We start from the raw sequence: 26,205 nt of genomic DNA on the forward strand, positions 1-26,205 counted from the left end.
ACCACCACACCGCTAATAGTCCTCTGACCGCTCTCAACAGTCAAAGTTCAGAAGTCCCTATAAGAGAAGTTATGGAGAAGTATATAAAAATTAAATTATTAGCAACATTTAATTTGCCCTATACTACAAAATATTATAGCGAACCATTTATTGGACTTATGGTGTAAGGTATTTACAATTCGACTTAGTCAAACATGTTTTTCAATGTCTTTTGCGCTCACACAAAATATCAAAGTTTATAAAGTGCCGGTTTTGTTTAGGGCATAATCAGTTTCTGAAAAGTGCTTTCTGTCGGTGGTCGAAAGCTCATTTTATATCACGTATCCGTAAAGTCAACGAAGGCAGCAATCACAACGTTAAATATTTATTTTTATTTTATTTATTTTGGTGAGATTCGTTTGTTTTTGCTTTACATTCGTCAATGGAAAGTGTGTGTCGAAACAAAATATAAAAGTCAAAGAAAATATCAAGAGAAAAATTGTTACAAAAGATATAAATAAATTTGGGATAAAACATATTTATGTACAGATATAAATAAATAAATTGTATATTCGTTTATAATATATACAAAGTTTTCATTTAACAAAAATTAAAAAACAAAACAAAAAAACACATTTCTTAATTTGAATTCAACGAGAGAGAGTGAACAGCTAAAAGAAAGAGAGATAAAGAGAGTGAAATAAATAGTTAATGTTACTTTTTTTAACAATTTGTATGTAAATATGCAACAAGTTTATACAAATTAACTTAACTAATGAATAAATTAAAGAAACAACCAACCCAGATACAAATATGTATTTGGAATTCAGAAATTCTAAATACCTATTTCATGTGTTTTTTTCATTTAAGTGTTTAAATCGACAACTACTATTTATTAATAATTATTATTGCAAATAAAAGAATACAACAAATGATATCCAAATGTTTATTAAAATGATAAAAAAAGAATAACTTGTTATACAACAATGACCAAATGTTAAGCATTTTTCTTCATACATATTTATTAGTGTGGCCCCCCCCCAAAAAAAAAGAAAAGATGTGATTGTTCCCAACTTAAATAAAAGTGTTATTATTTCTAAGATACCTACCAGTTATTAAAATGTTTGCTCTGGTGTCAGTATTTGGTGGGCTGGATCAAAGGATAAAAACGTAAAAGGCATCAGAAACTTTTTGCAAATTAAGTCTAGGAACCAGGCGCAAAAAGAAGAGTGCCTTTAGGTGTAAAAAACAAGATTAATTGTGATACGATTTTATTGAAAAAGTTATGAAAAAGATACAAAAAGTAAGAAAATATGTAAAAAAAAGTAACATAATCTCCTATGATAGGATATCATGGGCGATTGACAGTTTCGCACCATTCAAATCACCCGGGCCGGATGGTATATTGCCAAAGATGCTACAAAGTGCAAAAAGGCATACCATTCCCTGGCTTCATAGAATTTTTACGGTCTGTATCTCACTCAACCATGTTCCGGTTAAATGGAGGAGAGTTAAGGTCGTTTTTATTCCCAAAATTGGCAAAAGAAGTCATGAGAAGGCCAAGGACTTTCGCCCAATTAGACTTTCATCTTTTCAGCTTAAAACGCTGGAAGACTCATTGACGCTCACATTAGGCATCGCCTAGAGGGTACAACACGGCTCTCTAATAGTCAGCATGCCTACCTTAAGGGTCGCTCTACAGAGACAGCTCTGCATGAGGTCGTAAGAGTTGTAGAGAGATCTCTCGAATTTAAACAATTTACAATGGCAGCCTTTCTAGACATAGATGGTGCTTTCAATAATGTAACTACTCTTGCAATTCAGCAAGCTCTTACTAACCTAAACGTTGAAGAATATATCAATAACTGGTAGTAACAATGTTGAAATCAAGAACAGTTACAGCAAATCTTGGTAATAGCGTTAAGTCCAAGCAAGTTGGTAGAGGCACTCCACAGGGTGGGGTAATCTCTCCACTACTACGGCTTCTCGTTATTAACTCGATTCTCATTGATGTAGATAGAAAAGGGATACAAGTTGTCGCTTATGCTGACGATGTTGTGATACTCGTATCAGGACTGTTGCCGGACATGATCAGTGATATTATGTCCACTGCTTTAGGGTTGCTCGACAACTGGGCCACGGTTAGTGGTCTTGGGGTGAATCCAAGCAAAACGTAACTTGTACTTTTCACGACAAAGATCAGGATTCAAAGCTTCAAACTTCCCCGGTTGAAAAACTGAAACCCTTTCAAATAATGCAAAATATCTAGGTATTATACTGGACTCTAAATTGTCATGGCCTATTATACTTGTAGTAAGATGTTTGGTAGAAATTGGGGACTTAGTCCCAGCATAGTTAAATGGATGTATAAAGCTATAGTACGTCCAGTTCTTACTTACGGATCTCTTGTATGGTGGACTGCAACTATAAGGAAGTATGTCATAGACCAACTATACAAAGTCTAGAGATCAGCCTGCATTGGTATAACCGGCGCACTAAGAACTAGTCCTTCAGAGGGACTGAAACCTAAATTTGATAGGATATTCAAGGTCTTCAATCCCTCCAGGAGTGAGTGGGTTAGGGGTAATCTCGTGTACAAATATGACACTAGGATATATACAGACGGTTCTAAAATGATCTGTGGTGTTGGTTCTGGCGTCTTTTGTGACGAACCTGAGGTAGGCATCTCGTATCGTCTTCCGAATGAGTGTAGTGTTTTCCAGGCGGAAATCTTTGCAATCATAGCAGCTTGTAATACACCACATGATCATATTACCCGTGGCAATATAGGTATTTTTGTCGACAGTCAAGCTGCACTTCTCTCACTGAATGCCTACATAACTTCATCTTAACTAGTTAGGTAATGTAGGAATTCTCTGTGAAGGCTAGGTGGTCTATCTGACATTACTTTGGTTTGGGTAGCTGCTGCGCACAGGGACCACTACGGTAATGAACAGGCAGACGAACTATCCAGAATGGGATCTGCCTTAGATATCTCCAAAGCGGTCTGTAGTAATTCCACAGGGAACTATTAAAGGTATCATCTTCAGACATTTTCTTACAAAGGCTGAGTATAGATGGCAATATTTAGACACATGTAGAGTAGCCAAGTTGATGTGGCCATCTTTTAACGAAAACCGTACTATGCAACTGATAACCCGATATTTCGAATAGATCAGGCTACTAAAAGGTAGTAAAACTTTGATTTAAAAAAATCACACCCAAAATTTCACGTGCTAAAATTATGACATCACTCACAACACAACTGACAGAATAAAAACTAAAAGTCAGAATGCATTTCGACCTTCGAGGGAAATGTTAACAAATCTGTAACTAAAGTCACCGTTAAATTAAAAAAAAAAATATAATTACTTTTTAAGATAAATGGTGTTTTGTAATGCATGCCTTGAGGCACTCTTGCGGGTTAGAGGCTTAATATTAACCTCTTAAAGTTATTTTCATTTAAAAGATGAAAGTTTTAAAATAGTATTAATTTGATATCGGTACTCACAGTTTCTAAAGGAAAATATTTGACGATAAAGACGTAACCACTAAATAAAATATATTTTAATTCTTTTATTTATTTAATGCACCAGTTATTGGTGTACTTTATGCGCCAATCGTGTAATTTCGCAATTTATTGGTTCATGCGGCAACCATCGACAATATTTTTCTTATTTGCAAATGCAACCCTGGCGCGGCAACCATGTAACTACTCGATAGACAATAATGTGGCAATAAAATGTTTTAAAATTGCGCCAATATTTATTGGTTTCTTCAGTGAAGTGGGTAATACGCGCCAATATTTATTTTTTTCTTTAGTTGTGGAATATTATATCTGTAAGTAAAATTAATTAAATTAACTTCTGAGTTTGATGACTTTATAATAGAGATAAATGATCCACTTTACACAAACTCCTTTGCCCAAAAAGAAAAAAAGCCAAGTGTAAGTTCATCTTGATCCTACAGTACAATAAATAATTTGATAATAATTTGGCTGTAGAAGAGCTCGCATGTGTTTGGTAATACTCTTGCTCTTGGGAGTACTATGGAAAGACCGATGAAAGCGAGAGTAAGCATGGCGTGGTGGAGGATTGCAAGTAGGATTCCTAATTTCCCGGGAATTTGTGAATATGTACTACTTAAATTCAACCAAAAACCAATAAATATTTTTTCGAATAAATTTTACCAGCACACTGGTTTCAAATCGAATTTTAATGGCATAAATTAAAATAATCATGTCAAAGCTTTTAATTTTAGCACATTTAATGACATATAAATAAATTTAAACAAACAATTGTCAATTAGACCACGCCCACAACCTACGCCCACTAAATGGGAAGGTATCCAAACTGAACTATTTTTTATAAGTAAAAGAAAATTAATTATATTACTATATCATATTTGATCCCGTTTGTTGTCCAATCCGAAAGCAAAAAATTGTGCTACATTTGCCATTTTTTAAATACCTTATAACTTTATTTGTTAAGGTTTGCTCGTTATACAATTGTAACACGGTTTTAACACTTATTTAAGCTTCAACTTTGAAAGCCCAGCATAAATATATTTTCTTGTTTGCTTGAAGTGTTGCAAACACTTCAGCAATTTTTAATTGTTTTTTTTTTAATTTTTGTCAAAAAAAAAAATCGATTTGGGACCATAGTGCAGCATTTTAAAATAAGTTTAAAAGAACTATATTTGTTCGTACAATATTGGTCTAGCATTTTTAAGGGTTTTCAATTTTAGTTTAATCTAGGTTTAAACGAAAAATGTAGATTATCTTTATTCCAGAAACTAGCTCTCAGTCAGCGTATCTCCTAATCTCGTGATTTAAAAAAACATCTGAGAATTATTGCAAGGCCAAGGAGTGTTTATGTTCAAGGCGAATTTATACAAGGTGGAGTCATTCAAACAGCTGATAATTTTTTTTTTCGCTTTTTGGTTCTAACAACTGTCAAAGCTTGTTTTTATATTTAAATATCTACATATTCTAAGCTTATTAACAAAATATTTATTGTTTACATAAATAAGTGAAGCCCTCACTATTCAATTATCTACACTATATTAAGTTTAAATACTTATTTATTTAATTTTTCATTTTGGTTTTTTGACATTTGTTAAGACCAATCGTTGTTTTTGTAGAACTGACACCACCTTGTATGAATTCGCCTTGTTTATGTTTATACACACTGATTTTTTATTCATTTCTTAGAATTGTCAAACAAAAACAGACTCTGTTAGCGCCCTTCAACATGTATGATAAGGGTATATTTAAGTTTGTCATTCCGTTTGCAATTTCTGCAATATTCATTTGCGACCACATAAAGTACGTATGTTTTGGACCCTTATATGTATATAGCGAGGTCTATTTAGCGATGCCTTATTTTTGCTAATCGGGTTCTTAAACATTTTGACACCAAGTACTACATCAAAGTCATAATTTTAACTAAAATTTCAGTTTTATGATGAAATCTGCAAGTAAATACAAATACGTTACATTTTTAAGGAAAAAAAATCGGTAGTGAATCTTTAATATATACATATTTCCTATAGATTGTGTTATTCTGAATTTGTGTCATTCAAACTGAGCAACAGTATAAAATAATGATGTATTGTTCAAATTATTGCCAAAAATTTAAGTTATTCAAGTGGAGAGTATACAAGAATCGTTACGGCTGCTCAACTTTAATATTAATAATAATTTGTTGAAAAATTGCCTTTTAAATATTTCATGGTTAACTGCCAATTTATGTTTGTATATATTTTTACATATATTTGTGTGATGATGCCATCATTTAACGTTTGTTATAGCAAAAATATTTTTTAGAAAATCAACAATTGAATTTAGTATAAATTATCAATTTGAACAATTTGGATAAGAATTACTTGTGTGTTTCTTCGGTTTGCAAAAAATAATAATAAATAAAAAAACATTGAAAGAAAGTTTTAAAAAAATAAAACCATTTGAAATTAAATATTCATTCAAAAAAACTTGTGCGTGCCTTATAAATAAATTAACATACAAAATTTATTTATACATACTTAAATACATATCGTCACCTAAAATGCAAAAGGGCATATCAACACTTTTTTAAATTTTACAGGAGAGACAAAAACAGCCCAATCATGAATAAAAAATCCGCGGGAGTTTTTTCCCATTTTTTTCCTATTCAAATTCGTTTTTAAAAATGTGAAAAGGGGAAAAACTCCCGCGGATTTTTATTCATGATTGACCTGAATAAAATTTAAAGTGTTGTGGTTACAAATATGATTTTCTTTCTTCAATAAAGTCGTTATTTTTAAAAATAGAAAGCTAAACAAATTTGCAAAGACGTGTACCTTGATGCGCTGTACCAATATCCATTAAAAAATCAATTTTTAATTGTTTGGTTGTTACGCCCTTTTGCATTTCTGGTGACGATATATGTATATAAGAGTATTTTCATAATAAATATGGAAATATACAAACATACACATATTTGAAATATAAATAAATGCAAACAAAGACCTTAAAATTTAAATAAGAATCACAACGTCGGCTACAACAACATCGCAAATTGTGGAATAACTAATAATAATACATTTCGATCTAAAAAAAAGTTTTTTAATCTGATTGAATATTTTACGAATTTATTTTATTTTTATTATTATTTGTTTGTTTATTTTCTTCATTGATTCGATCATTCAATCAACAACAATTACAACAGTGAAAAAATAGAGAGAGAGAGAGAATCAGCAACAATAATCGAAAACACAGCTGCTGCAGCAACAATATAAAAATGACCTCAACTTCAACGATAAAACGATTTATATACATTTTCGATGTTATATGCACTGTAAGTATTGTTTTTGTCATAACATCTATATATTGTTTTTGTTTTCATTGTATTCATAACAATTAAACCAGAGTCAACCAAAATGGGAAATGCATTAAATGAGAGTGCATTACTCACTACAGTACACTCGCGATAATAAGAACACCCCAAAATATGAACACTTTTTACTTCCTAGGGTACTCTAAAATATGAACTTATTTATCTATCTACACAGAGTTGAAATCTAAATCAACAGGGTAGTGGCTAAATTCTAATTCAACTGCTAAATAATTTGGACTTCATTAGTTGTAGATGGGAATTAGATGCCATTCGCAAATATGAACAATCTTGCAAAAGTGAACTGGCCTGGTTTTAATTCGTTCATATTATCGCGAGTGCACTGTAGTTCTACAAGTTTTTTTAAATAGTAATTTTCAATAATATTTAATTTTTTGGTTGACTCCATTTTATAAATTTTTGGGATTACAAAGAGCCAGAAGTGTGCTCTTTGTAATGTAAAGAGAAGTCATTTATTTACTTTATATATCCCTGGTAATCTAGCGTAAAGTCAATTGTAGCTTTAGTGTCACCAAGTAATCTGGGATGAAGTATAAGGGTATATACATATTCGTTTTTTATTCCATTTGCAATTTCTTCATTTTTTATTTGCGACCCCATAAAATATATATATTCTGGATCGTTATAGATAGCGGAGTTGATATAGCCATGTCTGTCTTTCCGTCTGTATATTGAAATCAACTTTCCGATGCCCTAAATAACTTACATACATGAATGAAACAAATTCGGGAAAATCGTCACACTAATCGCTGAAATTAACTTTGATAACCTTCTCAACGACGTCATAGAAATTCGGTTATCGGTACAGGAAAAATACAATGGCCCATAATCATAGTCAAACACTAAAGTCGGTTCTTTTTAGAAACAACTTTAAAATAAAAACCTGCCTTTAATTATTTTGCAATTATATTCAAAATTAAAGTGTGTTTTAAATTGAACCGACTTTAACTGGGTGCCACCCAGATGTTTTCATACAATATACAAAAAAATATAGACAAGTGGTACCGATGAACAGCTGACATAGAAAATTAAAAAAAGGTAAACAATAAAAGTAAAGCGAAATATAATGAAAAAAGCAAATTGTGGTGGAAAAATGGAAAAAATAAGATTAGTATAATAATTAGGATATTTTGGTTCTAATTTTATTGATAACTGTTCAATAATTGCAAAATCTCTGCCAATATCTTGTAACATAAACATTTGTGACTTTTTGTCGAACTTTTTTACTTGGTTAAGAACAGCTGATGCTGTTGTTAAATGATTTAAAAACAGCTTCAGCTAGTTTTATATTTACAGTCGACTTTAACGTCAAAAGTATATTTTATCTTGTCTATTGTAGACCTAAAGTCCACTCTTAAGTAAAGAAGACTTTATTTCCCTTAAAATATACTTTATTTCTGACTATGATTGTGGGGCAATATTTTTTGAATCATTGAACACTAAATCACTTAAAATGTAGTCACTTTAGGGATTAGCTATTTTATTAACTACATTTGGTCAATTCACAAGGTCTCCTATCATATATTGTCATAATGTTCTAATATTTCACAATGGTTTAAAAATGTTGATATTGCCTCTAAAAAAAATGTTCTAAAATGTATGCTATTTTTATTGTGTTATCGCAACCAACCAGCAAAGACCTGTGCTGAGTCGGTTAAGCCATTATGAAAATATGACATGTGAATTGACCAATTGTATATATTAATGGGTGTATTATGATTATTAACATTTGGAAAGTTCAATTATATGTATTTATATATAACGAATAAATGAGGATTAACAAGTAAGATTGTCATATTCGGTTGTGCCGAATATTGTATACCCACCATCAATATTCGACAATTTAATATTTTTCTGATATAAGGGTAGGGACCGATTCTCACAAAAGTTGGTAGAAAGATTCAGGTTCATATAAAAGTTGTTATGTCCAATTTCATCATGATATTAATTATTATAGTAAGACAATTATAAATGTTCAAGTCATGGAACATGTATGGGGACTAGGAGTAAATGTTGCCCTATTTTCGCCATACTTTACAGTAAAATCAGAGTAGTTAGAAATAATTTGTGACGCATAATCATCATATTTATGATAGCTCAAACAGTATACAGTATTTTTATGGGTTTATTGAAGAAGGAAATTCAACAAAGACGTGGAGTGGAGACCATTTGTCCGATGTGATATTTCATACATAACTCTATGCAGTATATTTTATGCTAAAAAAAACAATATTAAAAAATCTTGCATTTACACATGCAAGCATATTGATGAAATAATACTTCCTTTTATCGAAAATTACGAAAAATATATAGAAATGTATGAAAGTTGCGAAATAAAGTAATTAAAAGTTTTTAATATCTGCATTTATTGCGTTTAAGTCCATTTGCGGCTTGAAATTAAATTCAGCATTTAAAATACAAACATTTTTAAATACAAAAAATTCTGTGGAAAATCACCTAATAACGAATTCGCCTAATAAATAAGTACTGCTCTCTTCGTAATGAAATAGCGTAAACAGAGTTCAGAGAATTTATTTAATTATAATTATTTGTTATTAAGTTGTTATTTCTTGGTAATTATTCTAGTGCTTCATAATTTACTAGTACAATATTTTTACATTTTCCACGTGTTACGTAGTCATTAGGGTTCCTAATTTCCCGGGCTTTTTTCTTTCCCGGGAGGAAATTAAAAAATCGTTTCATTCCCGGGAATTTTTTAACACTAAATTAAACCAAAAACCAGAAAAATTTTTTCCAATAAATTGACTTATAATTTTACCAGGGTTTTAAAATATGTAAGTGTAAAATGACTGTATTTGGTTGTTGGTCCAGGCTTTATAAGCGTTTCTGATTTAATAGTGGCATTTGATCGGTATTGTCACAGTCGTAGTTTTAATCAGTATGAAATCAATAAATTCATTGTTTAATTAAAAAACTTAAGAATTTCGACCATGTTAAATCTACAAAACATGCGTTAGGAAAATTTTTCAAATTTGATTATAGATAAACAAATTTGAACCACTATTATTGTTATTATTTTCTCTAAATAAAGATGTAATGTTAGGTATCTTAATAATTCGTTTAAGAGCATAAACTTTAAATTAGATTCATTCTTAATAACCAAATTTTTCTGCTGTGGCTTGAGTTGAGTTAAAAAAATTCGATTATTTCAATAGTAATACTTCTTTACCAACTGACTATCTGTTGTTTGAACCGAAGAAATCTATGGATATAATAGAATAATTCAATTAGCAAACAAATTTGGCCATCGAAACGTATCTGAATATAGTAACTTTTAGAAGAAAACTTATGAAGAAATTACCGAAAATTCCCGACAAACATTTCCCGGAAATTAACAAAAAAATATTCCCGGGAATTCCCGGGAAACCCTACTAGCCATATGAACATATGAGGTTTCTCACCATTAAAGTTCTCTAGGTAATTATTAATATTCCGCTTTTTATTCCACATAACACAGTGTAACAAAGTATCTAATTTTAAGTTTGAAGTCTTTTACTAATTATTACAATTCCGCTAATTTTTTGCATCAAATAAGATTGTTGAAAATAAAATTAATTTACAAAGCTTCAATACCATAGTTTTCTTAGCATACAATAATTACACTATAAGTAAAATTTAAACTTTTTAAATGACAGATCAAAACGCCGATACAACCAAATGAATTCAATTGTAAAATATCAGGCCAAAATCTGGAGACATTTCATTTTTAAGTTTGTATTGCCTATAGCTACTTTTGTCACGTTACTCGTTGATAGTGCTACTTGAGTAGCTCCCAATGATTTAGCAAGCTCTTGTTGAATTTTTTGGATGGCCTGTGCGATGTTTCTTTTCCGAGTCAAAATCACCACTTCTGAACCGCACAAACCATCTCTTGCACGTTGAAACCATTCAAAAGATACACCATATATTGTAAATATAATTTTTAAGTCATATACCCAATAATTTATTGCAATTTTTTGTTCGGATCGTTATAAAATTTAAACTAAAACCATGTACTCGTATCAAGTTTAGGGTATTATATGTTCGATTATACCCCAATTTTCTTAATTTTAGTTTTTTATATATTTAGTTTGCTTGGTAACGTCAGAAATATGGGTTTATGCATATGTATAGAAAAACAAATTAAAACATGATTGTTTGTTTTTATTAATTTAAACAAGACGATAAAAACATATGTATGTACATCCGATAGATTCACAAAAAACAGTGGCTGGTGTCATCAGTAAAAATAAAATTTAGAAAATTTCGCTATTATCTTACGAACTTCCTTTCAAGTTATTGGCGAACGTTTAGCCAACAAAAAATTGGTAATTTACTTCAGTAATGTCTCTTTGATCTCAATGTTAAACTGGAATAAGTATTGAATATATGCATGTGTTCTTGAATTAAAACTAGTTGTGAACCTAATAAAATAGGTATTAAAGTAGTCTTTACAAACTACTTTCTAAAAGAAAAAATCAAATATAAAATTCCTATCAAATCGAAAAAAAACCTGCGGCAAATTGATTATTCGCGTTAATTTTTTGAGGTACTGAGGTATGGAATGCCTTGTAATGTAATTTCAAAATAATAACCAAGTGCGGTTTCTGTTTAAATGAAATGATACGACACTGTACATACAAACAATAAAAATAAATTAAATGCATAAGTGTCCATGTATTGTATATGGGTATTTCCACCGAAAAGTCCATCCAGGCCGAAAAATTAAAAGTTAATCCATTCGAATCAAATTTCGCTTCAAATAAATTTTATATATACGGAAGTCATTTCACTTAATTATATGATGGTCGGTACATAATTAGTCATAGCTCCCATATTAGTCCCGCTTCCGAAAATCATTTTAACGAGCATAAATCTCTGTTGGTATCTTCATAAAATTCAACACGAATATGTTTCATATAGACATAAATTACGCGACATAATTTCATGGCGATCGGTCCATAATTGATTATAGCTCCCATTTAACGCCAACTGAAATGAAATGACCGACCATACTTTCTTACTTGTTTTCTTATTTCTTTGGAAAAAAAAATAAATTTTGTTTACCTAAAAATATTTAAAATTTTTGTTTTGAAGTATAATTTGGTGAAGGGTATATAAGATTCGGAACAGCCTATTATAGCTCTCTTACTTGTTTTTTTTTAGCATTTTGTCGTACAAATGTCACGTCACGTCATAATGGAAATGCCCATAAAAGTGCGAATAACTGTAAACATTATGGGTGTATATTTTTTTATATTTTTTTTATATGAAAACTTTTCGGATTATTGTGACAGGTGATATAATAATAAAACTGAATATTTGATTCAAGTCGTAATGAGTTTACAAGGTGAAAAATTTATTGCTTTTTTCAGTTTTTGCTAAAAATATAGTTATAAGACACGGTTAAACATTATCCGATTTGTCTCCAATTTTCTGATGTGGAGTATTACTTCAAGTGTTACAATAATCCAAAAATGCTGCGTACAAAGTATAAAAAGAACTACCCTAATGTATACATACATATGTATTCATTTATATTTTCATTGGAAATTCAATTAAATGTTTTATCGTTTTTAATTAGTTTCATTTATTTGTCGGTTTATTAAAAGATCTAAATAAAATGTCATAATTTTCGTTAAAAACTAATTTTAATTTTAGTAATATGCCAATTAAACTAATAGAAAAACATTAGTGTTAAATAACTGCAACATCTTTGTTGAAATAGTACTTTTTATTTATTTATTTAGAATTTTAAACACATTGCCTTTAAAAATTTCTTAAATCAATTTCCCATATGTTGCAAATAAATTGAGCGCCAATGAATTGGCTAAATTATCTACATACAATTATATCTTTTAATTGAAGCGTTTATTTATATTTAAACAAGCATTCATTCATAAAATTTAATATTTGTTTTATAAGAATTATGATTGTTGTAGCTCATTTGAATTACAAAGAAATCGAATATTTTATTCAGCTACGTTCAAATTGATCAAAAATATAAAATTAAATAAAATCAAAAAATAACGTATTTCTTCAAATTGGTGTTAATTGGATATTACATTCGATAAACATTTAATTCGAACCAACTTTGCAATACCCACTAACCCCCATTAACACAAAGCCTGGTTATGCCTTAACAAATAGTTATACTGTCGGTTAAAATTATTTTTGTATGAAGACTGTCAGTATAACTATTAGTTAACACATAACCAGCCTTCGTGTTACTGGAGGTAAGGGGTTTGTTTGTTTGCTCGTCTACTTTTATTCTGATTAGAGTTTTTCCTTTCCCGCACTTTTTCATTTCCCGTGAAATCGGGATACATTTTGAAATTTCCCTGGATCCCGGGAATTCCCGTTTCGTTAAAAAGCTAAAAAATTTCTTTGGATACAAATAAAAAAGCAAAAAAAAATTAATATAAAGAGAGACACCATTCCTAACTTTGGTTATATACAAACCTGTCATCATTTGTCATTTGTATCGGAATGGCTTCAATTTCCATTAGATTTTGTTCTACCTTCGTTGGATTCCAGTTAATTCGCAAAAAATAAATATTTTGTTATACCCTTCGTGAGAAAAAAAATTAAAAAAAAACAACTTTGGAAAAAATAAATAATGAAGTATAATTTGGTGAAGGGTATATAAGATTAGGCACAGCCGAATATAGCTCTCTTACTTGTTTTTTTTTTTAATTTTGAATCGGCAATGTTTTGCTTATTAATTAAAAGATTATGTAAAGATGTTAATTAAAACTTGAAGAAAACCCAAAAATTTTCGTTTTACTTTTTTATTAAAAAGCAAAATACTAAAATAATTCCACTAACGATAGGAATAGAATTCTGGGACAGCCCTGAACATTCAAGAATTTTTGTAATAATTTTTCTTAAATCTTTTTTGTTGTATGAATCTTGTGAGGACGGGAAGAAAATATTAAATTGCGTTAAAATGTTTATCGGAAAAGAGCCCCATATAGAAGTTATGATCAATTGGTGACGGATCCTTACATAATTTTAATGAGTCTTTTATTTATATGCTGCATTTCCAGTGGATATGTACATTTTTAAGATTTATCTCTAAACACTGGGGTAAACATGAATAATGTTAGTCGTCTTAGACTCTGAGAATAGCTTTATCATGTAAAATGGTAATTTAAATTAAAGACAAATTTTACTGCGTCAATAAGTCCAAATGTCTTTCAAATAAGCATATCTTTAAAAAGGTTAAGGGAATGTGAATGAAAATTAATTGTTACGACATTAAATTAATAAATAATATTTAATACAAATCAAGATTCCAAGCCATAGGTAACTAGATAGGTAACTGAGAGCGAAAAAACCTAATTCATTTGAATGTATTGCCAAGTATTTTGTTATTGTATCTCGCATATTCGGTTAAAGCAAACACAGCAATGTCCAAATTTCGTATCGTATTTGCCCAAAAACCTCTAAATGAGTTTGGTTCAAACTAGCCCCAACTTCTTCATTTTATTACAAATTACCGAGTTTCTACACAAATAATAAAAAAATATTAGAATCTTTAGAGGTAAAAACTTTTTTCATTTATAAAGTGTTCATTGCAGCAAAGGCTGCCTCAATTGTTCCTCTTTTTATGTTGTTCAGAATAGGTACTTAAACTGTTTGTATTCTCTTTAAAATCTATTGAGAAAAGCCCCACAATAAATTCAAATGACAATTGAAACATATATAATAGTTAGTAAATAGTTCTTTTGTTATTATGATTTTTCACAAATGCGAATAAAGCAACTTTGTTAATTTATATATTTTTTTGCTGCAAAGTTATCAAAAGATTAATAAAAAAATCGTTGTTAAAAGCTCTATTGTGTGTTGATTAGAGAATAAAATTTAAATACGTTAAATTGAATTGAATTAACTTTTGAAGGCGTTTACTGCTGGTGCATATGAACGTAAGAAAGAGTGAAATATTCTGGAATTTTAATTGAAAACATACAAAAATAATCTAGTTGGAGCAACGTTTTACGTAACTACAAAATATTGAAAAATATGTACAATTTTTTGTATTATGCGTTATTATCTTTTTTATTACTTTTAAAAATCCTAAATCCAAATACTTCGCTGCATTGAGAAATAGTCTACAATAGACAATTTTAGTTTAAACAAGTAAGTGAGCTATATTCGGCTGTGCCGAATCTTATATACCCTTCATCAAATTATACTTCTAAATACAAATTTTAAATATTTTTAGGCAAACAACATTTTTTTTCCAAAGTTATTTTTTTAATTTTTTTGGAAAACAAATTTTTTCGAATTGTTATTTTAAAATTAAATTTTAAATTTTTATTTTTAAATTTTAAAAAAAAATTTTTTGTTAATTAATTTTTTGGTAAAAAAAAAAATTCGGGTTAAAAAATATTTTTTCCGATTTTGACCCATTGCAAAGGTCTTTGAAATATCTATCATTAGATATCCATATTGTCTATATCAGGGGTGCCCACAAGTTCCTTATGAAAGAGTAAACACCAATACATTTAAAGAAAAGCTACTTTTTATTCAATATTTGTTGTTGCTAAAACCAATTCATACAAAGAAAAAAGAAAAAAAAAACTCACTTTCAACACACACATTTTTAAAATATCATACGATAAACAAAAACAAAATCTGCATGGATGATCGCAGTCGTCAATGTTTACCAGCAAAGCATACGAAAGTGTTGTTGCTTTCAACATGCGTGTTTCAGTGAAGAACGACAAAAAAAAAATAATAAGACAAAGTTGTTTGTGTATTTTGTATTGCTAGTGCTGAGTGCTCTAGTGAGTATACAAAACACACAGCCTATAGCTAAGAGCAATTACAAAAACAAAAGAGTACCAAGAGTATAGGGCTTGGGCATGACTGGTCTATATTAATGACTTAGTAATCCAGATATAGGTCAAAAATTGAGGTTGTCCCGGTTTTTTCCTCATATCTCAGCCCTTTTAGGACCGATTTTTCTGATTTTAAATAGGAAACTTCTCGAAAGCATGTCTGAGAGAATTATTGAAGATTTGGATCCCGAAGATATCTGGGGTCTTCAGAAAATTGATTTCAACAGACAGACGGACATGGCTTAATCGACTCCGCTATCTATAAGGATCCAGAATATATGAATATACTTTATAGGGTCGGAAAATTATATTGTGGAAATTACAAACAGAATGACAAGTTTGTCATATATACTCTTCTCACGAAAGTGAAGGGTATAAAAATACTATGCGTTTATAGATGTGTTAAAGACTTAAAACATTGAGAAACATATGGTTTAGCCTTTTTTTTGCACACAGTTTTGTAAAACACATACATATAGTTATAAATAACGGATTTGTTTATTTTTCTTTTTTGAATTTCGAGCAGTGTGGGTCAGATATACAATTGCAACGCTGAAAATTTGGGTCAAATCGTATAATATTAACCCATTATATCCCAACCATCTTTAAAATTATTAGTTTTTAATAATAAAAAATAAATTTTAAAATGGCTTAATTAAGATTAAAAGTAAGAAAATATAAAAATCTTTGAAAGTGTGTTTTTTGGGCATACGAGTCGAATAGGACAGTATGGGTTTGATAGGAATGTTTAACTAAATAATATTTCTATGAAATTGAATATAGAATTTTTTGAAACACTCTTTCTGTACGTAAACTTTTAATTTAAAATAAAACATATTTTATAATTAATAATTTACAAAAAAAGTGAGAAAAACTAAAAATAATTAAAAAGCGGTTACGTTAGTTTTTTTATTCTTTACACTCCAAGTAAAATATTATTGAAAATACACTTTAAAAAATCAGTAATGATTGTTATACAGTGGTTGACAAAACAATGAAAACTTTTCCAAATATTTCATTAGTTGCCTACAATCTGAAATAATTTTTTAAAAAATTTTAACATTTTTGTTGTATTTTATTTGTATACTTTTATTAACTTAATTTAACAAAAAACAAAGGACATAATTAATTAAATTCTAAAAATGAGAAAACAAAATTAAAAGATTTCTTTATTACGGCATTGACAAAACAATGGAAACTTAGGTATTATTTTAACAAATATGGTCTAAACTTAGCAATAACTCAATATTTTGTTGGGTATCCCTTATTTTTTATAACTGCTACACATCGACGATGCATTGAACCAATTAAAGAGTCAATGGTCTCCTTTGAAATATTTTGCCATTCCCTTATAACCGCCTCCGATAAATCTTCCTTCCTGATGTAATTTTGGGTCCTTATTTTACGATCTACAATTTCCCATAGATTTTCTATGGGATTGAGATCTGGCGATTGGGCAGGCCACTTCAAAACACGTACCTCGTTGGATTGTAACCACTCGGTTACAACCCTAGAGGTGTGTTTCGGGTCATTCTCGTGTTGGAATCTCCAAACTAGGGGCATAATATTGCCACCGCCAAACTTTACAGTCTTATTTGTGTACTTTGGATCTAATCTTTTTCCCTTTGATCGTCTTACAAATGTTCTCCCATCACTGCCTCTTAAATTGTATTTGGATTCGTCGGAAAAAAGGACAGTATTCCATTTCTGTATGGACCAGTTTAAATGATCCCTTGCAAATTGTAGACGAGCAGAACGGTTCTTTTTAGAAATGAGTGGTTTTTTCACAGGACGATAGCAACCAAGGCCAGCCTCATTTGCCCTGCTTATTCGGGTACTTATTTCTAATTTTAGGCTATCAGCAACCTCTCGAGGAGTTATTTTTGTGAATTTCTTGAGCTCTCTCGCTATTAAATTATCTTGTATAGGAGTAGCCTCACGAGGTCTTCCACCTAAATGTAGAGTTTTTACAGAACCGGTCTCACGAAATTTCTTTATAATTTTTGAAACTGCTGATTTATTTATTGAATATTTGTCACATATTTTGTTTTAAACCAGCTTTAAAATCGTTAATTATTTAATTTTTTAAGTCTTCACAAATCTTAACTTTGAAAAAAAGCAATTATGCGAAAAACTTAGAAAAAGAAATTGTGAAAAATTACCAGAATTTAAAAATAAAATAAAATAACTGTAAACAGGATGCTTTTTACATCGTTCTTTTAAATATTATTTTCGTTTTAGACTTCTTTCTTGCAGAAGTTTAAAAGTTTCCATTGTTTTGTCAGTAGCGAAATAGTGAATATTTTTAATTTTGTTCCATTTTTTCAGAATATAACAAGGTTATCGAACGATATGAAAATTTGGTATGTTACACCAAATCATTCGCTTCAGAGGACACCACTGTAAATTGAAATTTTTAGAATGATGTTAAGCAACGAAAATAAAATTAGCAATGTTTGATCGTTGGGAATGAAAAAATGCATTTATTTCTCGAATGAAAAAATAAAAATAATTTTTTGACAATTTTTTTTTTGGGATTTTTTTTTGGGATTTTTTTTTTATTTGCAAAAGTTTGGCCACAATTACTGACCTTGAAATAATTAGGTATAGTGTCATTAGAGGTGTAGTGTAAAAATCTGAAGATTCGCTGAAAATTTGATAAAAATTGGTCCAGCCATATCTCCGGAACTACTATGCGGATTTCGTGCAAACTTCACATAAACCATCTACAGACCATCCTCAACGTACCCTGACGTTTGGTTGAAATCGGTCGACCCGTTTTCACAGTTAGTGGTGACATCAAAATGTACATTTCTTTTTATATATAAGAATTAATTATGTTTTAAATTTTGGGCTACACATGGAATTTTTGGAAAAGTTTCCATTGTTTTGTCAACCACTGTATATAGCGTTATATAGTCAAAGTTTTCTTTTGTAACCAAACGAGTACAGTGGGAACGATTGGGTTAATAACCCGTCTCTGATGTTTTGAAATTCGTTTGCAAGAGGAAAAATTGTTTTTGTTTTTCAGTTAAAAGATATTGAGTTTGAATTTTGTTGTTGTGCTTTAAATTCCAAATTTATCAAATTATTTTGAAATCGTTCATTTAAGATCAACAAACTAAAAATATGTTATTTTTTGTTTAAATTTGCAAAAAAATACAAATAAACAAATTATTCTAATGTATTAAAAATGTTTACTTTAAAATAATAAAATTAATAAAAGAAACATTTGTTGGTTGCACATCTATATGACTCAAAAAAATACTAGCAATAACATACATAAATAATTTCGTTTTGAAGGTAGGTTATAACATGACTCAAACACATTTTTCAAAAACTGTTTTAAATTAAATAATAGTCATTTTATTTTTTAAAAATCTTTCTCTTTTTCCTGGTAATTTAAGGTGCCTTTAGACGATAAGACTAGAAAATATAATGAAATGTTTTTTATGAGTCATTTGACTATTTCTTTTTTGCATTTACACGATCCGTGTAAAGTAAGATGATAACAGCTACATAAAAATGCAACCCTGATCTAATACGACTTGATTGGTTTTTGACAAATTTTAAAAAATTATGAGAGCCAAAGATTCACATGTATTTTCTCTAAATGTCAAATGATTTCATGTACGTAGAAACAAATTTGACAGATCATATGACTTGTGGGACAATGTAAACGGGCCTTTTTTTGTATCAAGCCGTGTGTCCACTACCAAGTTTTCTTGCGGAAGTAGCTTTCAGAAGTGACTTGCAAAAGTTTTTGTCGTGTAAACACGTCTTAGAAGTCGACTTCCAGAAGTCACTGCTTGTAGAAGTTACTTGCAGAACTTGAACGACTTGCTGTGAACTGCAAGTGTTTTGAAGACTTGCAGAAGAAGTCGGGTATACGTAGGGTAAACGATTTGTGATATTGTGTTCTGTATTCAGTTTTGTGTTTTTTTTAATTCTTTTCCAAATTTGTAAAAATGGACAAAAATAAATTCGTTTGGAGTAGTGAAAAACACATTGAAAACCAAGAAAGTTTTCCTGAATTATCGGACATTTCCCAAAAAGCTATACGAATAAAATTAAAATAAAGAAACTTAAGTCTACGCGCCGCAGCACCCAATTTCTCAACTAAACATTTGAAAATGGGCACGATTTCAGCTAGCGCCCATACAAATGTCCCTCCGGAATACTGTTAAAAAATTCATAAATATGTTCAGAAGTTCTTGCGCAAGTGACTTGCTAGTGGACACACGGCTTAACGTCATAGGAAATATCTGCTACGTATAATCAGTGTTACTAGATTATCGTCATTTTGACAATGTAGGGAAAATTTGTGTTCGCGACTGCAATTTTATTTTTCTCTTTCGTTATAAAATTTATTTGCATTTTTTATCAAGCCAAATTCCTAAAATCGTTGAATGAAAAACAAGAAATGCCATAAATTTGTTAACTTTGCGGACAATTTACTGTTCACACATGAATTTTTTTCGTGTGGACAGGAACATAACATTGACAAAATGTGTCCAAAATAAGACAAATATTTGTCAAATCTAGATTCAAAGTTAAGGGTGCTTGGTTGGCCAACTCAGTGTGAACTTTTTCCCACTATGAAAAAACATAGCCATGTATATATAGATAAAAATAAGAAAATAAATATGTATTATATACAATAGAACATAGTGACATTTCATTGGCAATAAATTTATTTATATTATTATTTGCAACAGTTTGATACAATCAATTTTATGATGACTAATTACAGAATGAATACACTAGACATCGTCATTTTAAACTTAATCAATTTAATTTATTGTCCGTTTATTTTTTGTGCAAATAAATTTAACATTTTATTTGTCATATTGCACTCAAAACTCAACTTTACGCATGATTTTTTTTTTTAAATTTCACACTAGTTGATGTCATATTAATAGCAATTTTTATCTTATATTATTTATATTTAGAAATTATTAAATTAAGAGGCGGGTTTTTAACAAATTCATTTATTAATAATAGAAATTATAATTGTTATACGTTATAAATTAATTAAAAAATATATTGGTGAATTGTTTTAAAATAGGGCGTCTTCAAATAATAAACACGATTTTGAGTGGAGGTGAAATTCAAGTTGATATGTTTATTTTATAAAAGAAAATAATGGAAATTGAAAGAACTTAATCTAATATAAGTTGTATTTTCAATACATAAATTGTATACTTTTTATGCACATTTGCACCAGTATGGTGGCATTTCCTGTTTCCACAAATCACTTGTCTAGTACAATAACACAATTAATATTATTTTTTATTTTTTAATTATACATTAATTTTCCAAGGGTTTTCATATTTATTTTTAAAACATACTTTGAGACATTATGTTACCGTTGAACATTGCAATACATTGCAAGTAGACCCACATTGTGGATCTTTATACAATTCAAAGATAGTCTAGCGTCTGTTGTTGGCACGATATGGAAGGACCTAGGGTGAAATTTACCACTGATACTTTCTAGTTAGTAATAGAAAATATAAAATTAACTATATCTGGTGAAACAGATAAAATCTTTTATACAAATTCCATAAAAATCGTTTCCTACATTAAAGTTCACTCCTAATAAAGCTAAATTTCTTTATTGCATACTTTTTAAAACTTTTGCACACGATTCAAAACGAATAGGTTTCAAATGGGAGTAGAAAGATATTGCTTGGCAAAAATCTTTGAGGATCAATTAGAAATTTATCTTAGATTTCATATATGGCAATCTTTCAGAGATTTTGTATTATTTTACTTCATTTTTAATTAAATTATAAGAATAATTTTTTTAATTGGTCGAATAATTGAAGAAATTTTAATCGATCACTCGAATAATAAAAAAATATACACTTTTATTCGATTAAAATTAAACTCGAAACCAATATTTCTAAGAGACCTATGAGTATTCAAAAATATTATCAAGAGTACTCCTTATGTGGATGTTGGATAAGGTATATTTTGAATGTAATTTATTAATTTGTTTGGTTCATAACACAGCGCCAGTTCTGTTTACCAAGAGTTGGTAAACTCTTTCGAAATGGAGAAGGTTGCATAACATAGTTTATTGAACAAACTGAAAAAACCGAAATTCCGCAATAAAATTACCTTTAATTGAGGCTTAACATGTTTTTAATCTTCGCAATCGTTTTTGAAATATAATTTTTTTTGGCTGCATTTTCCAATTTTTTATGTCGTTTTAAAAAACAAAAAATTCGAAATTTTCCTAGAAAATTATTTTTGTTCGCCAAAAAAAATGTGTATTTCTAAACCAACTCTATTGCGGATTTCTGTTTTTTTAGTTTATTCAATAAGCTTAACCCTTTTTGAGTTACGCAACCTCCTCCATTTTCAAAATAACGGTATATCTCGAAAATACGAGCTAACCTACTAGCACAGTGTATCTAATTGTTTAAAACTAACTTGTGCTGAATTTAGTCAACTGATATACAATTTCAATTCCACTTGTAGAATCGATTTTTGAAAACATGAAAATATAAACATAACTCTCTTGCTATGTTAAAGCTAGCTGCAAAAACACATATGTACATTAATATGATACTATCCCAAAAGTTTGTCGTAAAATGTGATCGTGTAAAGGCAGCTTTACGAATTTTAATCGGTTCCGATAATTACAATAGTATCGGTTTAAAACCTAATTAAATAACATCATAAGCTGGAATTTCAAAATATTGAAATAAAAACGATTTTAAAGTTTTAAACAATTTTGTGAAAGTACCAAAAATTTCTATAAAATAATTTTTGTTGGGGGTGGCCAAGTACATAACCACATACTTATTTAGATACTAATCAAATTAACACATGAAATCGAGTTCATTATATTACAGCAAGCCCTTCAATTACTAAAACAAATTTAAATATTTAAAATTTGTTTAACTATAATAATTACGCCAACGCACAAATAGAAGGAACACATTTTTAAAATATTCAAAATTTAATAAATTGAAAAATGATATGGTTAAATGACTTAATTTGGATAACAATGACTTCATTAACTAACATTTACCATGTAAAGTTAAATCTATTTAGATCATATTAGTAATTTTAACATTATAATATACCATTTGTAATTCAAATAGGTGACAAATACATATATAATTTCACTTCGTGTAATTCAGTTTAGTTAGTACTTAAAATGATTTGTATCTAAAAAGGATTTTCATGTTACAATTATGTCATCGGTGACTTTAGTTGAGTCAGTCAGTTATTAAGCAAATTTAATGTATGTAGTTGAATAAATGTAAATGCAGCACGATTTTTTGAGTTGTTAACAAAAATTATGAGAATTTTACAACCTTAATCAAAATTATTTATAATCGTGTACATTTTTAATTCTGTTTTTGTTTTGTTTTGCATAAATACAATATATAGTTTTTAAGATTTTGTCAGTTAATGACTTTTTGTACTCAGTGTGTAATTTAGTAATTTAGTAATTACATAACTATTTAATTTGAGTCATGTAAAATGATATGTATTTATACACTCAGTGTACAATTAAAATTTTATTTGTTTAAAAAAAGTGCGTAATGCGTTAATAAACAAGCACTCACATGTGAATGTTTAAATTTGGATGACCGTTCAAATTAGAGTTTCTCAATAACAAAAGCTGATTGCATATAGTTTGGGAAAATGTTTATACTTTGGCTATTTTTATACCCTTCCCCATGTGTGTTAAAGGAATATACATATATGTTTGTTATTCGTTTTGTAAATTCTACAATATGCATTTGCAACCCCATAAAGTATATCGGGGATCTCATGACAAGTGAACCAACTTCTGAAATCGATGTCTTCCAATCGGTTTACACATTTTGGTCAAACAAGTGTTTTTTCTCATCCATGTAACTTATTACCTATTGTTCTTAGCAAAATGTGTCCAAAATAGTTTAGATAGCTATTTGATCAATCTTTCTAAAAAATATAAAAATTAAGAAAAAATAAAAAAAATTCACATTTTTTCCAAAATCAAAAACTTTTTTGACTTTGTTTTTCTAAAATGGCCTCTTTTTCACAAAGCAAAGCTTAGGTCTTTTCCTTGAAGAGGTTTTTGGTCGCTTAGTGGGATGCGAGCTGGATGTCTATCAAAATAAATGTTTTGTAACTCAAAACATACAATTCTTGACCTTATTTACAAAATCAATAACTTTGTTGTCTTTTTTTTTTAAATGGACACTTTTTTTAACTGCATGATTTTTTCTTTTATTTTTCTATAAAGTATCAAATATTTAGTTGATTTTTATTTATTATATTTCATTTAGCTTTAGTTTGATTTAGAATTTCGTTAGCTGAAACTTTTCATACTCCATTTGATTTTTCTAAATTAGAATCAGAATTTGTATCAAGCTTATATTCGTCTAAAATTAAGTGGAACTGGAATGTAGACAATTGACAACAATATGCATTAAAGGGTTAATTTTTTTTTGCTCCAAAGAATGCTTAGGTCTTTTGGGAACTTTTTTATTTATTTTTTTTTTGCTCCAAAGAAAGCAAAATCCCGATCGGAAGACATCGATTTCAAAAGTTGGTTCACTTGACTTGAAATCCTTATTCCGGATATTTATATATAGCGTTGTCGATATAGCGATGTCCATTTGTCCCATTGAAATCAACTTTCCGGAGACTCGAAATAACTTTATTATTATTTTTGTAATTTTTGAAAAAAAAAAAAAATAAATTAAAAAACAATCGAAATTCTGTCAGAAATACTTGGTAGAATGTGTTTAAGAATCTTAAGAACACAAGTTGACAGTGAATTGTTAGAGAATCTGGTAAGGATGTAAATTAACCCCCCCAGGACATGTGACATTTCTATACATAAAGTGTTGGAACCGATCCCTATCACTTTGGAATTGCACACGGGACAACATTTGTGTTAGTACAGTTATCACACGGATTTTACACATGTTGCATATAAAATACCAACAAAAAATTAAAGGATTGCTAAAAAATACTTATAAGACATTTAACCAATTAATTGGTGAAGTATTTAGGACTTAATAATAACATTACTTTTCTTAAATTTGAACGAATCAAAATAATTACCGATGAATTTCAGTATTTAAACGTTAAACAATAAATAGAAAAAACATATTCTGCCATTATTTGCATATGATACCTTATTAACTTTTTTGTATTTAAATAACATAAAGGGTCATACAAAAATTATATTTTTTTAATAAACGTTGCTTTGTGTTTTTAAAAATTGTTCGACAAATCAAAACAAATGACAAATCAATTTGGTGGCGTATAACTATTTATGGAATACATACTTACATATTTTATTTAAAATTAGAAATGTGTGATAACCAAATTTTCAAATAATCAATTATTCGATTAAACAAACATTTTGATTACTCATATTAATGATTAAATGAATGATTTTGATTATTTAAAGTTCATGAATAATTAGCTTTATTCGAATATATTACTTTTAATATTTTAGAATTGTATACATATATTCTCAAAATACAAAAAGTAAACGAACGAACCCCACGCAAATTTCGTTTTATTGCAATTATTTTTAAAAAATAAAAAAACAAATTGTATTAAATTGTTTTCTCAAAAAAAAATATCAAACTATTTTTTATTAATAGGAACATTTTTTCAAGTACAAAATAGTGTAGGAGAAAAATATTCTCTCTTGAAATGCCTGCTGAAATCATAGAGAAACCTACAGCGGAAACTAGAAAAAAACTCCAAAAAATTACTGAAAATAATCACACATTAAAATAATTTCACATTGTTTTTTCTACTAATATATTCTGACAACTGAGTTAGGTCTTTGACAGGAGAGTTTCCGCTCTATGTCTATTCTCTATGGGTTTATAAACTAAATTTTTAGTAGAAAAAATTATGTGTTTTCACATATTTTGATTATTTTGAGTTTTTTTCTAGTTTCCGCTCTATTGAATATAGCTGATTAACTAATTAAAAATAATAATAATATTCTAAATATAACAGAATTTTACATTCGGATCAAAAAATATTATTTTTCGAAATTTTCTGTACTTCAAGCCTCCAATCATACTAGGGAACCATGACATCAACTCAAAATTTTGCTTAATAATATATCATAATATTCAAAAAAAAAAAAATAATCTAGCGTGCAGATAATTGCCACTTAAGTGTCTCTAAATAATCTAGAGTGTAGTCGCTTTATTAAAGTTTAAAGTGACTACTGCATTTTTTTGAGTAATTCGTACAAACTGGTTTTATATAATTCTCATACAGTTTATATTCTTTTTGCTTAAGTATACTGACATCCCATGAACCTAGCGTGAAGTCAATTGTCACTTTAGTGTCTCTAAGCAACCTAGAGTAGTCACTTTAAATGTTTATTTTGCACTGTACTTTAGAAAGTAGTTATTTTACCTACCAGAAGTGATTTATTGGAGAGTTGTCGGATGAAGGTTTGCTCACATGCAATCGGTTATTGGACTGTCAATAAG

At 29.1% G+C, this 26,205-nt stretch overlaps 1 protein-coding gene across 1 annotated transcript in view; it reads left to right on the forward strand.

Moving 5' to 3' along the window:
* The first annotated feature begins 285 nt into the window (after nucleotides 1-285).
* The window catches only part of Tsp42Ef (Tetraspanin 42Ef), a 47,140-nt gene continuing 21,220 nt past the window's right edge, over nucleotides 286-26,205 (forward strand). Inside the window, exons 1-2 of the mRNA XM_065511681.1 lie at nucleotides 286-387; nucleotides 6,687-6,815. Of these exons, the coding sequence (XP_065367753.1) occupies nucleotides 6,759-6,815 (57 nt within the window). The 5' untranslated portion in view covers nucleotides 286-387; nucleotides 6,687-6,758. The remainder of the gene's footprint in view (nucleotides 388-6,686; nucleotides 6,816-26,205) is intronic.

This window comes from Calliphora vicina, chromosome 5 (assembly GCF_958450345.1).
Source record: "Calliphora vicina chromosome 5, idCalVici1.1, whole genome shotgun sequence".
NCBI lineage: Eukaryota > Metazoa > Arthropoda > Insecta > Diptera > Calliphoridae > Calliphora > Calliphora vicina.